This window comes from Puma concolor, chromosome B4 (genome assembly GCF_028749965.1).
Source record: "Puma concolor isolate L17-30 chromosome B4, mPumCon1.1.hap2, whole genome shotgun sequence".
NCBI classification, from domain to species: domain Eukaryota; kingdom Metazoa; phylum Chordata; class Mammalia; order Carnivora; family Felidae; genus Puma; species Puma concolor.
This window is the reverse complement of record NC_141673.1, coordinates 117,553,514-117,571,483: the sequence shown is the minus strand read 5'-3', so window position 1 is coordinate 117,571,483 and position 17,970 is coordinate 117,553,514. Positions and strand designations below refer to the sequence as shown.

The window sequence follows — 17,970 nt, the reverse complement described above, 5'->3', positions numbered from 1 at the left end:
ACTACATAAAGGGAACAGAGTTTTAGTCTGAGATGATGAAAAAGATTTGGAAGTAGACAGTGGTAATGGTTGCACATTAGGAATGTAATTAACACCACTCAGTGATACCACTCAAGTGGTGAAAATGGCAAATTTTATGCTTTGTATAGTTATTTTACGACAATAACAACAAAGGAAAAACTGGAGTCCAGGAAAACAGGTGCTCAAACACCAGGCAATAAAAAGCCTTCGCAGGATGATGACAAAGAGAAGTTTCGGGACAAGAGTAGCAGCAGTGCAGTAAGAAAACAGTCCTCCGGAAGTGGCAGGGTCAGAAGGGAAACAATGGGCCCGATAAGTTATCTCTTGTGGGATTTGTGGAATTGACCTCTTGGGAATCAGCCTGGAGTTTAAGTGTGTTTCATTAGTATTTCTTGCATATTGTTTCTTGCCTACATCAGCTTCAATCAAGATTTTACTTCATGAAATAACTCTATTAACTGATTTCTTTGTGCAACACTATTTCAAAAACCACGAAAGACACAAAGGAAGCACAGGTCTTATGCATATGCAGGTGACACTTATTAAGGCAATGCAATTCGGTAGTAATCATGGGATGTTGAGAAAGGATAAAAATAATCAAATCATCTAGGCTTCGTTAACAGGGCTGACTCCTTTGTTCTTAGTGTTATTAATTCAAAAGGGAAGATGAAGAGTGCTATTTAGAAAGCAATCTGAAATATTTTACACCTATTACCTGAATCAGAAACTTTCTCAAAGTACTACACTTATTTCGTATTTTATGTTATACTGTGAAAAACACTGAAAATAGAAGCAAAGTCCAAATATAGGCAGAATCACTCTCATTAGAAAGTTGAGTCAAGTAACACTATGCTATGAAATTTTAAGTCTAAAACTTACCTGTTTAGACATATTTTCTGAAAATTTTTCTGATTTTTCTTTTAAAAATGTGACAAGGTCTTTATAAATTTCACCTTTTCTCTCATAATTAATTTCCCCCTCATTGTCTGTTTTGCCCTTTGGGAGAAAAAGTTTGATGCTGTTATTAACGTAATAGCAACTGAGCCTGATCAATACATCACAACCCAAGCCCACATATCGTTTTCCTCTCTAAAGGACCCATGTGGTAGTCTTTATACATAAGAAATATAGGCAAAATCTTTCTCTTAAAGTTATCCATCCATTCAGTCATTCATTCATTCATTCAGCATGCTTTTACTGACTACCTCCTATATGCATGTAGGGCACTCTGCTGGTCAGCAAAGAATCAAAGTTTCTTTCCCTCTGTACCTCTCAAATGTAAAAAAGCAGTATGACTTCAAGAGCGTCTGGCGAAGTCATAAAAGGCCCCAAGATTAGAATGTCAGCACAGAAAAGCTTGTTTCTATTTGTCACACCCTTGCTCTTGTTCTGTGTGACACGGTTGCTATAGGCTTATATTTTTCTAGAATTCTAATCTCTATGTATCAGTCCATCCCTCCACTCTTTGTCTCTGTACCTCTTTCTTTTTGTCTTTCCTTTGATCATTTCCCTTTTTTGCCTACCCTAATAGAAAAGATTTGGTTCTCCCTTAACCAAATGTATACATAAAAAACTGTAGTGTGTTATACATCCATAAACATCATGCATATACATATAACTCTAGTGTGTTATGCATTTTTCTGTAATTACTGAATAGTTGCATGTTCCTTATCTTTCATTTTTTTAATAGACAGGAATACTTAGATTTCCATATCAAATAAAGTTGTATGTAGGTCAACAGCCTTTGCTAGAAACCAAGTCTCCTTGCCCCACTCTAGAAAGTCAAAGAAAATCATTCCTTTTGTTACCTCTTATTGTCTAATTGGAAATTTCACTTAAAGTATCAAGACGAACCAAAAGTACAATCATGTTTAGGCTGTCTCCCTCCTCTGTGCAGACATAAGCTAAGCATCATGCTGAGAAAAAAAGCACGAACAAGGCACATCAGGACAGATGCCTGCCGGTAATCAAGAAAGCGGCACCGAAACGTTGACACCAATCCAAACCAAGAAGTAGCAAATCTCCAAACAGTCTCCTCTGACGGCTGGGTCCCCGTTACAGATTTGGGTTCTCCCTGCAGACTTTGCCTGTGAGGCCCCAAATTACACCGCAAAGGAGAAAGTTGACCTCAGTGAACAGGTAGAAGACTAAACGTTTTTTAATCTAGAGGCTTTGGAAGGCCATCTCTCTGCTTAGTGATGCTCAGGGCTTTGGGATCTGCAACACTGTGTTTTTCCTTTGCCAGCTTAGGTCAGCATCAGTCAGCAGGAAGTGAAAGGAACACTGACAAGCTGGAGGGAGGAAGGGACATACTCCCTCTTCCTCGTCTGTTGTCCCTGTTAGAGTTACCCCAGCAACGGCCCTTCACCCCTGGCAGCAGCAGTCGCTCCCAGTAGGAACAATTAGTTCTAGTTCCCAGGGTTTTCCCCTGTACTCTCGGAACCAGGCTCATTACGACCCCTCAGAAATACCATTATAAACCGACCAGGGTTCCATCTCCAAAGGTCTGGGTCTCAGCTCTGCCAGTTCTGCAAACATCCTCTGCTGAGTTCCCAAGGTACTAACACTAACTGGGCAATGCACTCCTCAGAGGTCTGGATGCCAGTTTCAGGGAGACCACCTGAGCTCAGAGGGGGCCAGCTTCTCCTGGAACTGACCAGTCCTCAGAGTTGCGGGTTCCAGTTCTGTGCGGTCCCCCTTCTGAACTCCTAACACACCATTGCCAATGTAAGCGGGGTCCACTCTTCACAGGTCTAAATCTCAGCTCTGGAAGGTCCATCTTCTGAGATCGTAAGCCACCAGCCCAGCCCAGCAGTTGGCCCCTCACCAGACATGTAGGTCCCAGCTTCATGGAGTACTTCCTCCAAGCTCCCACATTTTAGCGCCTCCCTTCCCTTTGTCCTCTCAACTCTTAGGGTAAAAGCTGTAGTTATTGCTTCTGTGTTACTTCCTTGCTCCTCTTGTGCCTCTTCTTTTCCCTAATACTTGTATAATTAATCAGGGAACTGATTAAGGAGGTTTTTGTTGTATAAAGTGGCACGGGCCCCTTTGGAGATCATTTCGTAGGAGATTGACTTAATGATCTGCAATGGGGAACACTGGGGCTAATTCTGAGGCAGTTCTGGATTTGCCTGGCAAACTCACAGCAGGGGGATCTGCTTCAATCCCACAGAGCAGTATCGCATTTTCTGTGGTCATCAGGATTCAATCCTGGACACATGCCTGCGTTTACAGAGACTGAGCTAAGCACCAAAACCAACAGAGTTCTTAAAAAATTACTTACACCATTTAAAAATACTCCTTCTGCACTACAAGTAATGCACAGAGTTTCAACATCGTGTGGTTTCACCAGCACATAACAAATTTCTCCATGAATTTGTCTCCAAGGTGGGGCTCTACATCCATTTGAAAATTCATAATCTGAAACCAATTAATAAATTTCAGTCAATTAAAAGGAGCTCCTAAAAATATGTTGGCTTTAAAAAAATAAATATGATTAAAGTTTTAAGTTTTCATCTTTTCAAATATTCAATCCTAAGGTCACGATTGAAGCATTTGGAAATAATTATATTTAACACAAAATGAAACTGAGAATAATATAAACCTGAGGTATAGCTGATAGATTCCAAGACAGTTTGTTCTCCTTTTCCTGAGAAATTTTTCAGCATTTCTATATCGTTCTTAACACTTGTGGGATTTAAACTTATTTCTCTGAAATAAATGGTAAGAAATTCATTTTGACACTTTAAAAGAGAACCTGCAGAAAGCACATGAAAACATTCCATTTTAGCGGGGGGGGGGGGAATATTGTTTTTTATAGTTAAATTGTGGTTAAATTACACAACAACAAAAATACTGCAGTTAATTTAGCCATGTTGTAATCTGACAACACTGTCAAAACATCAGAGAATCAGTGACTCACGTTTAATGCAGCATTAAATGTACTCATTTAAATATTCACTTCGTTTCTTAGTGATAACACTATACCAGGAAAAAAACTAGAAAAATGAACAAGTTTTTAATCTTACAAACTCTACATGATATTTGCATTATCATTCAATAATTTACCTAACAGCCTGAAGAGACTGAAAATAATAAGGTCGCTTCATGTCCTCAGAATTAGGCGAAACCCCACAGAAGACTTTAGCAATGCTGACTGCAAACTTTTAATTTTTAGTTTTAGAAATATTCATGCGATAAACTACAATCTTAATCCAATAAAATTTCACACAAAATCAATGGCAATAACGTCTATATTTTTTGTGTGTTTATGAAAAACCTCCGAAAGCACTTTTTGTAACTAATTTTTAGAGGTTTCTTTTTTTTTTAAAAGACTCACAGTGAAATATGTTTTAGAGAATGGTTCAGGAGGTGCAGATCCAGTTGGCTGAGCAGCCTGGCGATCTTCATCTTAATCTCATTTTCAGAATCTTCACCTTTGGTAACTTTATCAAGAATGTTTACCGTGGATGTGTCTTCTTTCATTGTATTATAATCTAAACCCAGGATTTTTGCTACAGGATCTCTGTTAGCTGACCAAAAAATAAACAAAAATGATCCTCTTGTCTTGTTACAAGAAACATAGACTAACAAATCCTTTGAAGCCCACCCAAATGTGTTTCTTTCATTAAGCTTTCTCTGATGGACTCCATTTGAATTGATCTCTACTTCTCAGATTCTACTATAGTAGGAACTCTCTTGCACTCGTTGGGATGTCCTGCCTTGTATTGTAACATCATTAGTTACGTCACCTCTCTAATAAGACAAAGACCAAGACCTTCTTTTCTTTTTTTTGTTGACTGTGGGGCATTGTCCAGCATGGGCATTCAATTAATATACTCAGAATTGATTTGAAGACAGGGAAATACTGGTCTCCTTAGAAGAATCATCACTAGAACTGTGTGTCTATGTGTGTGTGTGTGTGTGTGTGTGTGTGTGTGTGTGTGTGCACATGCACCAGTGCATTCACAAATGCTTTCCTTCCAAGAGAGTGTGTTTCTCTCAGTCTACCGATCCACTGCCCGTCTTCTCCACCTGTTCAAACTGCTCATATTTTCAATGCCTTTTGATGTTAGAGTTGGAAAAACACTGGCCAGTACTTATGCACATACCAAAGTTACAGTGAAAACCTGAAACACCAATGCACGATCAAGGCTGACACAGGTGTGAAAGTCGAACTTAGAGATGCTGAAAACAGGATTTGGGAAAAGCCAAAGAACCATGTAGTTGCAAACAAGGAAGAAAGTGGCAAAGCCTTATCTGGAAAGGAGGAATTCAAGTAAGATGAAATATGGATGCATTTGGACAGGAAGGGAGAAAGGCCCACGGAACTAGTTCAGAAAGCTCGACCTGATTGAAATGAAGAGAGCACAGGGATCACATGAACTCTGCAATAGGAAGGGGACTAGGGCACCAGAAAATAGAAGAAAAGGCTTAGGTCCTCTTAGAAAAGACATCAGGGGAGGGGCAGGAGAAGGAGATCTAGGAATCATCCACCGATTGAGCATCTCAACTTATCACCAGTATGGTGGTCATTTCATAAAGACTCATGAAAAAAAGGTACTACATGAATTCTGCGGAAAGACACAAACCTGATCCCCAAATTGCTGTGCACCATGGAATTTGGACCCAAAACTAAGGGTTGTATCTAGAACTCCCACGGAAAGGACAAAATGCAGCAAAAGATTCATATGTAGCCAAACTAGATATATAGCAGCCAGTCTATGTATTATATTCATATATTAAGTTGAATTTAATGCTATTAATGACCTTCCTGAATTCAGCTTTACTCTCAAGATTTTATTCCTCTTCAGCAGAGTAGTTTGATGTATAGATAGCCTAATGGAGAGTAGGCAAGAGATAAAAAGGAGGCTGCTGCCCTGAGGTTCGTATCTTAAAGAAATTTTTTTTTTTAAAAAAAAAGATCATCTTCCTACCTCACAGCAGTAGACACAGCAAAGAACGACAAGAGGCAGAACCCAGGCACCTTATGCTTAGGACCTTCTAGTCACACGATTCCAAAGAAGCAAACCATGTATACAGCATCTTTATCTACTGTTAGATATTTGTCTACTCATGAGAAAAATCTGGAGTACAATTATGGCAGGCAATTGATCGCATTCTTTTAGCATGTTAGATGATTAGACAAGGATGAAAATCTTCATCCGTAATGGAGAGGAAAAATATTTCCCATCGAATGAATGTAACTATTCACACAAGGCCGTGCAGCTCACAATGGAGTAGGGCTGAGACCAATGGACAGTGAGATTATTATGAGCCAATTCTGCTAAAAGAAGAGTCTACATTCATTTTAAGGGAAACAAATCATCATCCATCACAGCAGTACTGAGAGTAGAGTGTGGATTCCGGTGCTGGCCCTTCAAATCCGTCTTCTCTCCTGTGTGGACCTCAAAGGCTAGAGTCCTCTGGTCTTTACAGAAGCTAGGAAGCCTGTCTTTAAACCACACATGAAAATTAGAAGAAGGTTTCTAGTGGTAAATAAAGTATTAAGGCCTTTCATTTTAAAGTAGAAATTTGATATGAGCATTAACATTCAGCCAAGAAAAAATAATGACTTTTTTATGAAGTTGAACACAGGAATTTTTTTTACCTTTTAGGTTACAGAACTTTGTCCAGGAGACTGTAACAAATGATCCCCTCCCCACCACCACCGAGGTTATGTTTCTAAAAGTTCAAATCATAGACTGGAGTATAAATATCACCTTCAACACACGCCTGTGCTTCCTTCAGCTTTGTATCTTTGGCAATAAGTAAAAAACGTGACAGCTGCCCAAAGTTCCTGATTTTAATGTGAGGTACAGAGAGAAACAGCAAAGGCTGTCCATTTTCATCCACTTCTTCTGATTTGACTGTTGTTTCACTATAACACGAAAACAAAAAAGAAAACTTAAGGTTACCTGGATGCTAGTGAAGTTAAGTGGAAGACATTTTGATGAACTATCCCTATGTCTCATTATAAAACACAGAATATAAATGCTGCGTGTTAGAAGCTCATCTCCTTTCCTACTTTGTACACACTCAGACCCTTAAATTCTCAGCCTTATTAGCAACCATAGTGAGCAACACAATAGATCCAGGAAGAAAATGGTAAGCAATTTCTTGAATACCTTCATGAACTCATGGTTTTTGTTTTTGTTTTTCTAATAATGTGTCAGACATATTTAAAAAAAAATCACTGGTTCTACAGGACCATTCATGTTTTGGGGATTTCTAATGTTATACTATTTATAAAATTTACACCACAGTAATTAGTGGTTAGACATTTTCTTGGCTACTCTGTGTTTCTGAACAAAAAACTATGAAAAAAAGACAAACTAGATCCCATCTGTGGATTGCTTTCCCACTCCAAACCCCCTAATTTGGTTTACTTTTGGATAATAAGCAGTTTTTCTAAATGGACTTTTCCTGATCAGAAATTACTGGGTCTCCTAGATTTGTGCTCCTGTCCATTTTAATTATTTTTTAGGTTGGCATTTAAAAAATATTAAGATATTTTTGTGGCAGTGATATTTCTGTAGATTTCTACCACTTACAACATTAACGAAACTGCTTAGGTTTTTATTATATACTGATATGCCTGGTAAAGCTGCTTTCATCTTAGGACCTGATCTAACATATTTTAAATTGGAATGCAGATAAACAGATGTGAAATGTTGCCAGTTCATTAGAAAAAGTAAACCTGAAAGACTCAGATTACCTGCCACTATAGCACTATTTCATTAGGAAATAAACAAGAGGACAGAAACTATGGGGAGCAGAACAGTGGCACCCCACAGATGTCTACATCCTAATCCTGAAACCCATAAATGTGTTATCTTACATGGCAAAGGAGAACTTTGCAGATGGGTAAAGTTAGGATCTTGAGATGGGAAGACTATTCTGGAATATGCAGGAGGGTCAAGTCAGAGAAGCTGACATGACATGGAAATAGAGGTCAGAGCAACATAGAGCCAGGAGCCAAGAGGCAATGTGGGTGGATTCCAGAAGCTGGAAGAGGCAAGAATGGATCTTCCTTCAGCCCCCAGAAGGAATACAGGCCTGCCGACACCTTGATTTTAACCCTACAGACTCATTTTAGACTTTTCACCTCCAGAACTGTAAGAAATTAAATCTGTGTTGTGTTAGGCCATTAAGTGTGTGATAATTTGTTATAGCAGCAACAGGAGGCTAATACAGGAACTTTCATCAGTCTTGCCCACAGCTCTATGTGCAGGAACTTACATAGTAACTGCACACAGAAGGTGCTTGATAAATAGAGGAGGAATAAATGAATGAAAGATTTCTAGACAGATCGGTGATAGGTGTTGTTTACAAAATGTGCGTTTTCTCTAACATAAAGCTTTTGGAATAGTGTCTTTAGGACTGGATTGATATTTCTTAAAGTTTTGTACGGGGCTGGACACTCGTGCTAAGTGGATGATGACAAGACTAAGTTATAAGCCAACTGAATGCTAACAGTATCAAGCCACTGAACTCAAGAAGGTGAAACTGCTGGTGAGAAACTGGAAGTCAAGGGCACAGGACACATTTTTCCTTGCTCCCACCAGTTGAAACCTGTAACTCAACAGAGCGGTAGGAAGTAAAATGTCAGCTATAGGGAGGATGTAGAAGAGCAGGTTTGTCTCTGGGTTCACAGTTTCTAACACCTGAAGAAAGAGCTCTTAGAAAGAAAAATAATGCACCCACCTCATGGCATCAAGAAGAATGTGCTGTAGGGATGCTTGGGTGGCTCAGTTGGTTAAGTATCTGACTTCTGATTTCTGCTCAAGTCATGATCTCGGGGTTCGTGTGATTGAGACCCATGTTGGGTTCTGTGCTGGCAGTGCAGAGCCTGCTTGGGATTCTCTCTCTCTCTCTCTCTCTCTCTCTCTCTCTCTCTCTCTCCTTTTCTCTCTGTCCCTCCCTCCTCTCATCTCTCAATATAAATAAACTTAAAAAAAAAAAAAGAAGAATGTGCTGTAGGGGCACGTCGGTGGCTCAGCTGGTTAACCATCCGACTTTGGCTCAGGTCATGATCTTGTGGTTCATGAGTTTAAGCCCTGCATTGGACTCTCGGCTGTCAGCACAGAGCCCACTTCAGATCCTCTGTCCTTCTCTGGCTCTGCCCCTCCTCCACTTGCACTCTCCCTCTCTCTCAAAAATAAATTTAAAAACCATTAAAAAAAAAAAAGACGAATGTGATATAAATGAAATCCACTGACCTGATCAAAAGACTTTTAAACTGGAATTGTAAAAGGGACGTAGAAATACAATAGCTTATACTATAAAGCGAGAGAGCAGGAAAATATCTCATTTACTTCATCCCTAGTGCCTAGTTTAGTGTCTAGGACACAGTAATTACTCAATAAATGAGTCTAAATAGTAGCAAGGGAAATAAGACCATACTTGAGAAACTAGTTAGCAATTCTCAGATAAGAGAAACAAAGAGCTCAATATTAAATGTTATGGCCATTGATCTTATTACCATGACCTAGAAATTTTACCAAAACATAATAATTATTGTCTCATAAAACAATATTTTGACAGATCATGTAATTGAGCCTTCATGACACTGATAAGATGACTAGAACAAAAAAGCAAAAGGATTAAACAATGCCCATTCCCAAGGAGTACTGGTAAATAAGCAATAAAAAAAGATGCTTGTGGAGATTCATAAAAGAGAAAAGTAAAGTAGGAACAAGGAAGGTACCAATTGTGAGGGAAGCGTACAGGACAGGGGGAAAAGGGCCAGTACTAGGAACCCGACTTCTCACCCACACACAACTCTTACCGGAAGAGAACTGTATCCCAAATCAGACACATCCTTGAGACAGCAGAGAGACATTCACAACTGAAATACCACAATATTAAAGCTGACATCATTCAAAGATCAGAGTTGTACCAAAGAAGGAGAGAAAAGAACAGGTAATAACATTGTCACTAAGTGGTTTTGAATGCTTATCGAATCTGGAAGTTTCCCAAGCTATATTCTAATGAGTCAAAGCACCTCAGCTCTGTGAACCACCAACAGATGGTGTTGATCATCGGAGGGTGTCATTTGTCCTTAGCTTCCAGTGGACTTGGGCTTCATGCTGAGGTATCTTAGAGAGATTATTAATCTCATCCTGCCTGATAAGAACAAAGCAATTGAGAATGGTAATACAAGGAGACTTCTGATTTCCATTAAAATGAAAGTGGAGCTCTTTTCTCCAAAACACTGAACATGGAAGGATGATGACAAATGTTATTACAGGATGAAGAGCCGTACGTTGGAAATGATTCTAAAGGAAAAGAATGAGTCATCTAACATGTGGAAAGTGCTGTGCCCATCTACTCAGTAATGATCTGCACAAAAGAAGGTGGTTGATGAAATGTGAAACCTGTGCAGTGTGTGACTAGCAGATCAGTTTCAGCGTCAGATGCCTGTCAGCCTAATTTAGAAGAAGGCTCAGCAAACTTTTTATTGACGGCTACATAGAGTGAATTTGGAGATGGACAACATCAAATAAGAAATGAAGCCACAAGTATAAGTATATTCCCCAAATATCTGCAGAGATCAATGAAAGAGGATAGCTTACTTACTCCAACAGACTTTCCATGCAGATAAAAGTGATGTTTTGGAACAAGAGGCTGAGAAGATGTATATTCCCAAGAAGAGGAGTCTGTCTAAATAGTCTAAAATACTCAAGAATACTCCTGTTTGGCAGAAACCCATCCAGAGACTCCAAGCTCCAAGTCTTTATGATGACTTAGGTATTTATATCTACATGGACTTACAGACCTGAATCCCACCTGGAAGGAAAGCAGCTTCCCCCCCTTTAAATAAGTGAATAAAAGGTGTCCTAAGGGCCAGCAGTTAAGCAAGAAGAGTGCATGTGAACCAAAGGGCAAAGAATGAGGCAGCTGGGGCTGTTTTAACAATGCATTCTTCTAGCCATTGAAGGCATCTCTGGTTTACAGGACTTGTCTTTGTTGCTAGATATGGCATCACAAGTGGCTATGGGCTGCTGACAGTTCTTTGGTTTGAGGGATGGAGCAAGGGCTCACATCAAGACTTGGATGTGAACGCATTTGGTATTTTCCGTTACTACCAAAATCTCAGCTGTGTTCTCCACCTTCTTCAGGATAATCAGTACCCACCTGGTTCTCATCAAGCCACGAAGGCATGGTTTCCCTCAGATACAACAAGGGCTACTATCAGACCCTTCTTCTTCCTTCCAACATCAAAGATATTATTAATATGGGTCAGAAACAAGACCAATGAGTAAAAAAACTGGCCCAAGGAAAAGCTGCCTCGTAAGTCTGACAGGAGAAAGACAGGACACACGTGGTATCAAGATGTCAAAACATCCTGCTTAAAAGGGAACACTGTACATAAAGACTGTATGGAGAGGTGTAACAATGGAAATAGCACAAGAGAAACTGGACGAGGATAAAGACAAAGAAATAGTGATATGATTGAGATGTGTGTGCTTAGGTGCCCACCTAAGGAGGTCACAGACGTGGCCATGCATGTACTTGGAATACAGAGTAAGTACAGAGGCAAGATACAAGGATACTCTTGATACTCTTCTGACATCTGCTTTAAGTATCTTTGTATGGCAGCACCTGGCTGGCTCAGTTGGTTAAGTGTCTAACTTCGGCTCAGGTCACGATCTCATGGCTTGTGGATTCGAGCCCCACATCAGGCTCTGTGCCGACAGATCAGAGGGAATCTCCCTCTCTCTCTTCCCCTCCCCTGCTCACACTCTGTCTCTCTCAAAACTAAATAATAAATAAGTAAAAAATAAGTAAATAAATAAATCCATGTTTGTACTAAGTAGCCCACATGTTTTTCAACTGTATGGTTTTGCACATGAGTTCATCTTCAAAGGTTAGAAAAAAGTGTGTGACACTATATTAAACTTAAGTGGGAGCAATAAATAATGACAAACGCTTTGAGAGGAAGTGACCTCTCACAGTTAGAAATCAAATACATTTGGGGCACCTGGGTGGCTCATTTGGTTAAGCAGCTGACTTCAGCTCAGGTCATGATCTCATGGTTTGTGAGTTCAAGGCCGACATTGGGCTCTGTGCTGACAGCTAAGAGCCTGAAGCCTGTTTCCGATTCTGTGTCCCCCTCTCTCTACCCCTCCCCTACACACGCTCCGTCTCAGTCTCTCAAAAACGAATAAATGCTAGAAAAGAATTTTAGAAATCAAACATAATTAAAAAAAAAAAAGACTTGGGGCGCCTGGGTGGCGCAGTCGGTTAAGCGTCCGACTTCAGCCAGGTCACGATCTCGCGGTCCGTGAGTTCGAGCCCCGCGTCGGGCTCTGGGCTGATGGCTCAGAGCCTGGAGCCTGTTTCCGATTCTGTGTCTCCCTCTCTCTCTGCCCCTCCCCCGTTCATGCTCTGTCTCTCTCTGTCCCAAAAATAAATAAACGTTGAAAAAAAAAATTAAAAAAAAAAAGACTTCAGGAAATTCAGGAGAAGGTAAAGCATAACAGCAGAACCAAAACACTCCAGAGACACAGTTCAAGAATGGTTTTCAGTTCCAAAAATGAAATTCTTAGTTTATGCTCACAAATAATCCTAAAGGGGAAAAATGAAAAAGGCATCTACAGGAAGCTTCGGCTGGTTAGTGACCTGTTTTTGATAAGGTCAGACTTTAAAGAGATATCTTTTTTTTTTTTTTTTTAATTTTTTTTTTCAACGTTTATTTATTTTTGGGACAGAGAGAGACAGAGCATGAACGGGGGGAGGGGCAGAGAGAGAAAGGGAGACACAGAATCGGAAACAGGCTCCAGGCTCTGAGCCATCAGCCCAGAGCCCGACGCGGGGCTCGAACTCACGGACCGCGAGATCGTGACCTGGCTGAAGTCGGACGCTTAACCGACTGCGCCACCCAGGCGCCCCATGGTCAGACTTTAAAAGTTCATGTGCAAACAGGAAGGAGGATCAGAATGCCTGAAGTAGAAAATACACTGAAGCTGACCAAAACGACAAAAACTATTTACATATGTATATGTAAATTCATGTGTAATTACAATATAATCACACTTATATAAATACATATACATTTTACTCATGTTCACAAGAGCTAAGTTGACAGCCCCCTGTTTGAGGTGGACGTAGAATTTTTTTGTTAGTCTCAGATTTGGAAGGTTCTCATTTGAAGACAATGCCACTTGTCAAAAAAAAAAACCTCTCCCGTATACTGAACAAAATTTACCACTCTCACTCTGCTACCCCAGGGATTAATATATTTAAACACCAGTAGGGATCTTATTCATATCAGAGGTCACAAAACCAATGCCTGTCGGCACCTGTACAGTCATATGAATGAGCTGGAAAGCCCAGACATAAAGCAACAGCAAATGTTGGAGTGTGGTGACCTGGAGAATGCATCCTCTATCAAAATAAATTCAACTTCAAACTTAAAAAATTAGATGGGATGACTGGGTGGCTCAGCCAGTTGAGCATCCCACTCTTGATTTTGGCTCAGGTCATGATCTCACAGTTCATGAGATCAAGCCCCATGTTGGGCTCTACACTGACAGTGTGGCGCCTGCTTGGGATTCTCTCTCTCTGTCCCTCCTCCACTTGTGCACAAGTGCACACACACGCTCTCTCTCAAAATAAATAACTAAACATTAAAAAAATTAAAAAATAAAAATTAGATGACTGGTGTGTTGGCCAAACAAAATAGTCTCAGATTTCACCCGAGCGCCTTCTGCTTGCAATCCCTGGGTCAGCATATTTCTGAGATTCAGAGATGTTAAATTATTTGCCCCAAGCCTACAACCAATCGATAGAAATATGTACAATGAAGATATTAAATTCCAGAAGCAATTCACTGGCTTACCCGACAATATAACCTGATTCAAATGCTGAGGGGTCCAAGTCTGTTTTCCATTCGAGTGGTTCCACAAAAACATATCTTGCCTCCTGGGGATATTTGTAGATAAAGCTCTCCACAAACATCATAATTTCTTTCAATATTGCTTCATTGAGAGGAGTAATTTCCAAGGTTCTGGTCCCGTATCCGGCAGCGGTCCACTGCGCCGACCTGGTCAGCGCCACGCCCATAGTATCAGTCAATGCTCAAACCTGAGCTTAGCACACGCACTGCCGAGTAAAAAGAGTTAGACACAGAGGACTGCGGCCACCTTGTCCCTGGAACATTTTCACTTTCAAGCAATCCAACTCACATTCTGCTTCTTAATCTTCAAGGCTGATTTTTAAATCATCAAATTATACTTTTAATGCAATAAAAACAGTTCATTTTCACTGAACCAACTCTATGTAAAACTGACTAGTGCTTGGATTTTCCCATACCTGTCTGCCCTGAGGTGAATAACTTTCTCATTTCCCTGGGCCTAAGATAGAAAGTTCAAGTAACTGGAAACAAGAAAACAGAAAAAGAAAAAACTCCAAGAGTAGAAGGAACACCTAGCGGAGGTTGGCCTCAAGGCCTTTGGTTCTCAGGTCTGCCGGAGCTGGAGGCTAAGTGAGCAATGCTCTTCCGGGCTGGACTGCTCATCATTTGGAACCATGCCATTAAACTGAACTGTTATTCTTTTTTTTTTTAATGTTTTATTTTATTTTTTTGAGAGACAGAGTGCGAGCAGGAGAGGGGCAGAGAGAGAGGGAGACACAGAATCCAAAGCAGGCTCCAGGTTCTGAGTTGTCCGCACAGGGTCTAACACAGGGCTCAAATCCATGAACTGTGAGATCATGACCTGAGTTGAAGTCGGATGCTCAACCAACTAAGCCACCCAGGCACCCCGTGACTTTCTTTTTAAAAGGTAACATTATGTGTAACATTAAATAAGAGCCAAGTTAGAAAGCAAGTTCTGACCCTAATTGTGAAGATTCAAGGCTTTTTTCCCGGATAATCCATACTTGTTTGCTTTCTCCTAAAAGTGATCATGAAAGCCTTCCTTCCAGAATACTAAAATGGTTATAAAGTTAAATATAAAATATAATTAGCTTTCCCCCCCATAATTACTACTAAACCTCAGAAGTGGTTTTAGTAAAAACCAAGAGTCTACAGAAATGACTTGGAGATTTGGGGTTTGTACTGTATTAAATCTTGAAATCCAGTAACAGGACATCCAGATCAGTGGCTCTCAGCGAGGCAGTGCTCATAATACAGAAGAATTATAAAAGACACTTCATTATTGAAATGAAAGGGACATCACTGGCATTTAGTGATGAGGACTGAGAATGTTCCATGTCCTGCAATATGCATGACAGTCCTCAGAAGGAAGAATTACGCTACAATCTCCAGGCATCTAGTAAGTGGAAAACTTCAGGTAAGTAATACCTGCGCTCAGAACCTACTTCCACTTTGCAAATAATCACACTATTTTTTTTTCACAGTTTTAATATACACTAAATCCGTCAGGATTGCAACTATCATATAAACCAAAGGAAGGCTGAACATACTTTGTTTTATATGGAATTTACTAATTTTATATGGAAGTGTACCAAAATGCTGGTACACCGTATACAGGCAACACCCTATACAGCACCTTGCCGGAAGACACTTTAACACGAGCTAAGAAATGCCAAAAGGGCTTCTTTTCATCATGATAAATTTTTATAGAAAAGTAGGGGCGCCTGGGTGGCGCAGTCGGTTAAGCGTCCGACTTCAGCCAGGTCACGATCTCGCGCTCCGTGAGTTCGAGCCCCGCGTCGGGCTCTGGGCTGATGGCTCAGAGCCTGGAGCCTGTTTCCGATTCTGTGTCTCCCTCTCTCTCTGCCCCTCGCCCGTTCATGCTCTGTCTCTCTCTGTCCCAAAAATAAATAAACGTTGAAAAAAAAAAATTTAAAAAAAAAAAAAAAAAAAAAAAAAAAGAAAAGTAAGTGTAACATATTTGAAATTTTCAAATTGTTTTTCTCAATCTGGTAAACCAGGAGCTGTGACAGTGAACAGGTTTCATTTGAGAAGGCTGGTTGGCAGAAGGTCTAAGAAAATCTCCAGGAAGGGGGACTAGGACAATCCAGGAGGCAAATAAAATATTATCAGAGGGGAAAAAGTGGAAGGAAATTCCGAACAAGACAAGACAGGTATAAAAAGGCAAAAAAAAAAAAAAAAAAAAAGAGGTACTTTGCAGACTTGGCTGAATACATTTTAAAAAGAAAACAGGGTAATGTTTTTCATCAGAAATGTAAGAAATTTCTGATGGCTTAATTTACCAAAAGAACCAAAGCTACAGCATTTATTCCACTAACCCAGAGGTGTTAAAAAATGGTCAGTGTAACTCAGGTAAAAATATAAAATGAACACTTTTTTTCCCTAAAACAAGCTACTCCCCAGTTTCTACCCATTGCCATCCAGGAGTTCTTTTGGCCTAAGAACCACGGTTACAACGAATACATGTCAGTACATAGTACATGCCTTTGCATTAAGTTTTTTTTTTTTTTTTTTACGTTTAACGGTTAAAAGGAAAAAAAATTTTGTGCATGTGTTTGCATAGATTGAGAATCACATATTCATCTTCTCTAATTTTACTCATTTTCTCTACTAATCAAATCGATATAATACAATTTGTTTTTCTTTTTTAAGGGTTAGTTGCAAGCTTCTTGTATCATTAATAAAATGAAACACGTCCGTGAATAATGTCTGTAATACTTGAGCAAAAGCAAACTGAATTCTCAATGAAGCTAAGGGAATTATAAACGTCCGCTCTAGGATCTAGAAATGTGGCTGGTAAGGTCGATTGGGAGTCTGTAAACACACTGGCATTTCTAGAATGATGAAGCTTCAGAAAAATGAAAATTTCAGAGAACTGGTATGAACAGGGCCCTGAATCAAAAACTACGTTCAAACCCTGTGTGAAAACACGCGATGATGGCACCAATCAGACCTGTGACAAACGTTAGGGTTGAAGGCTAAGAAGTTTCTAGGGATGACGGGGTAGTGGAGACAGGAAGGAAGGGGCAGGCAGCGAAGGCTGGATAGCGAGGAGGGAGCAGAGCTGAACGCGCGGAGGGGAAAGGCGAAGAGGGAAAGAGGCAGGGAGGCGGCGGGAGAAACAGAACGGATTACAGAGGAGATGTGGTCCCTGCAGGGAGGAGTGGGGGGCTCGGGGGCGAAGGAGCAGAAGGTGGCTGGGCAGGAGCAGGGTGTCCGCAGGGGGGGCAGGGGCTAAACGGGGGTGGGAGAGAGAAGGGGAGAGATGGATCTCAGTCCCGAGGGGAGGAAGGGCAGAGGCGAGAGAGACAGAAGCGGAGCCCGGAAAAGACCCCCATTTCTCGAACCACGCGGAAGGCGGCAAGGACCCCAGCGCGGAGCGAGCGCGAACTTCGGGATCCCGGCCGCAGGGGCGGCGGCGAGTCTCCGGCGGCCGCCCCGCGCCCACCAGCCGCACTCACCTGCAGCGCCCAGCTCCGCGCCCGCACTGCACCCGGCGCCGCTCGCCGCGCACCCGCCCGTTGCTAGGACGCCAGTGAAACGCCCGGCGCCCGCGCAGAGCGTCGCCGCCCCGCGGAGGAAAGCTCTGAGCCCGCCCTCCGCGCCGCAGCTGCCTGCCGTGCGTTCGCGCCCGGAGCCCGCCCAGACCACAGCCGCGTGCTCCCGGCGGCCCCGCGCGCTCGCCGCCCCGCCGCCGACCCTGGTGGCGCCCGGCTTCGCGGGGTTTCGCTAACGCCTGCAGCCGCCGCGTCCCCTCCCTGGGAATAGTGTTATTCGACCTCCTTCTGCCAGGAGGACTCTCCCTGAATCACTCCACCAGGTGGGAAACGTTTACCTTAAAGAAGGCCACAGCAGTTAGGGGTTTGAGCAGCAAATCAATATGACCGGCAGCAAAGAGAAAATGTTCGTTAGAAACCCCGTTTTCGGGGTCTCCATAGGCTTCTGGACAGATGTTCTGTAATATTCCATAAGGTATTTATTCTATGCACCTTAAATCTCCGTGGAGTTCGCAAAATAGCGCAGAGCCTCTCAGGATATTTGAGGCC

At 41.4% G+C, this 17,970-nt stretch overlaps 1 protein-coding gene across 1 annotated transcript in view; it reads right to left on the bottom strand.

The window, feature by feature from the left end:
- The window catches only part of ODAD2 (outer dynein arm docking complex subunit 2), a 180,470-nt gene extending 162,987 nt beyond the window's left edge, over window positions 1–17,483 (bottom strand). The window contains exons 1-7 of the mRNA XM_086715141.1: window positions 17,386–17,483; window positions 13,868–14,130; window positions 6,744–6,901; window positions 4,361–4,553; window positions 3,626–3,732; window positions 3,305–3,441; window positions 901–1,017 (exon numbers count right to left, since the gene is read on the bottom strand). Coding sequence (XP_086571267.1) covers window positions 901–1,017; window positions 3,305–3,441; window positions 3,626–3,732; window positions 4,361–4,553; window positions 6,744–6,901; window positions 13,868–14,091 — 936 coding nt within the window. The 5' untranslated portion in view covers window positions 14,092–14,130; window positions 17,386–17,483. The remainder of the gene's footprint in view (window positions 1–900; window positions 1,018–3,304; window positions 3,442–3,625; window positions 3,733–4,360; window positions 4,554–6,743; window positions 6,902–13,867; window positions 14,131–17,385) is intronic.
- Between the last annotated feature and the right edge of the window lie 487 nt (window positions 17,484–17,970).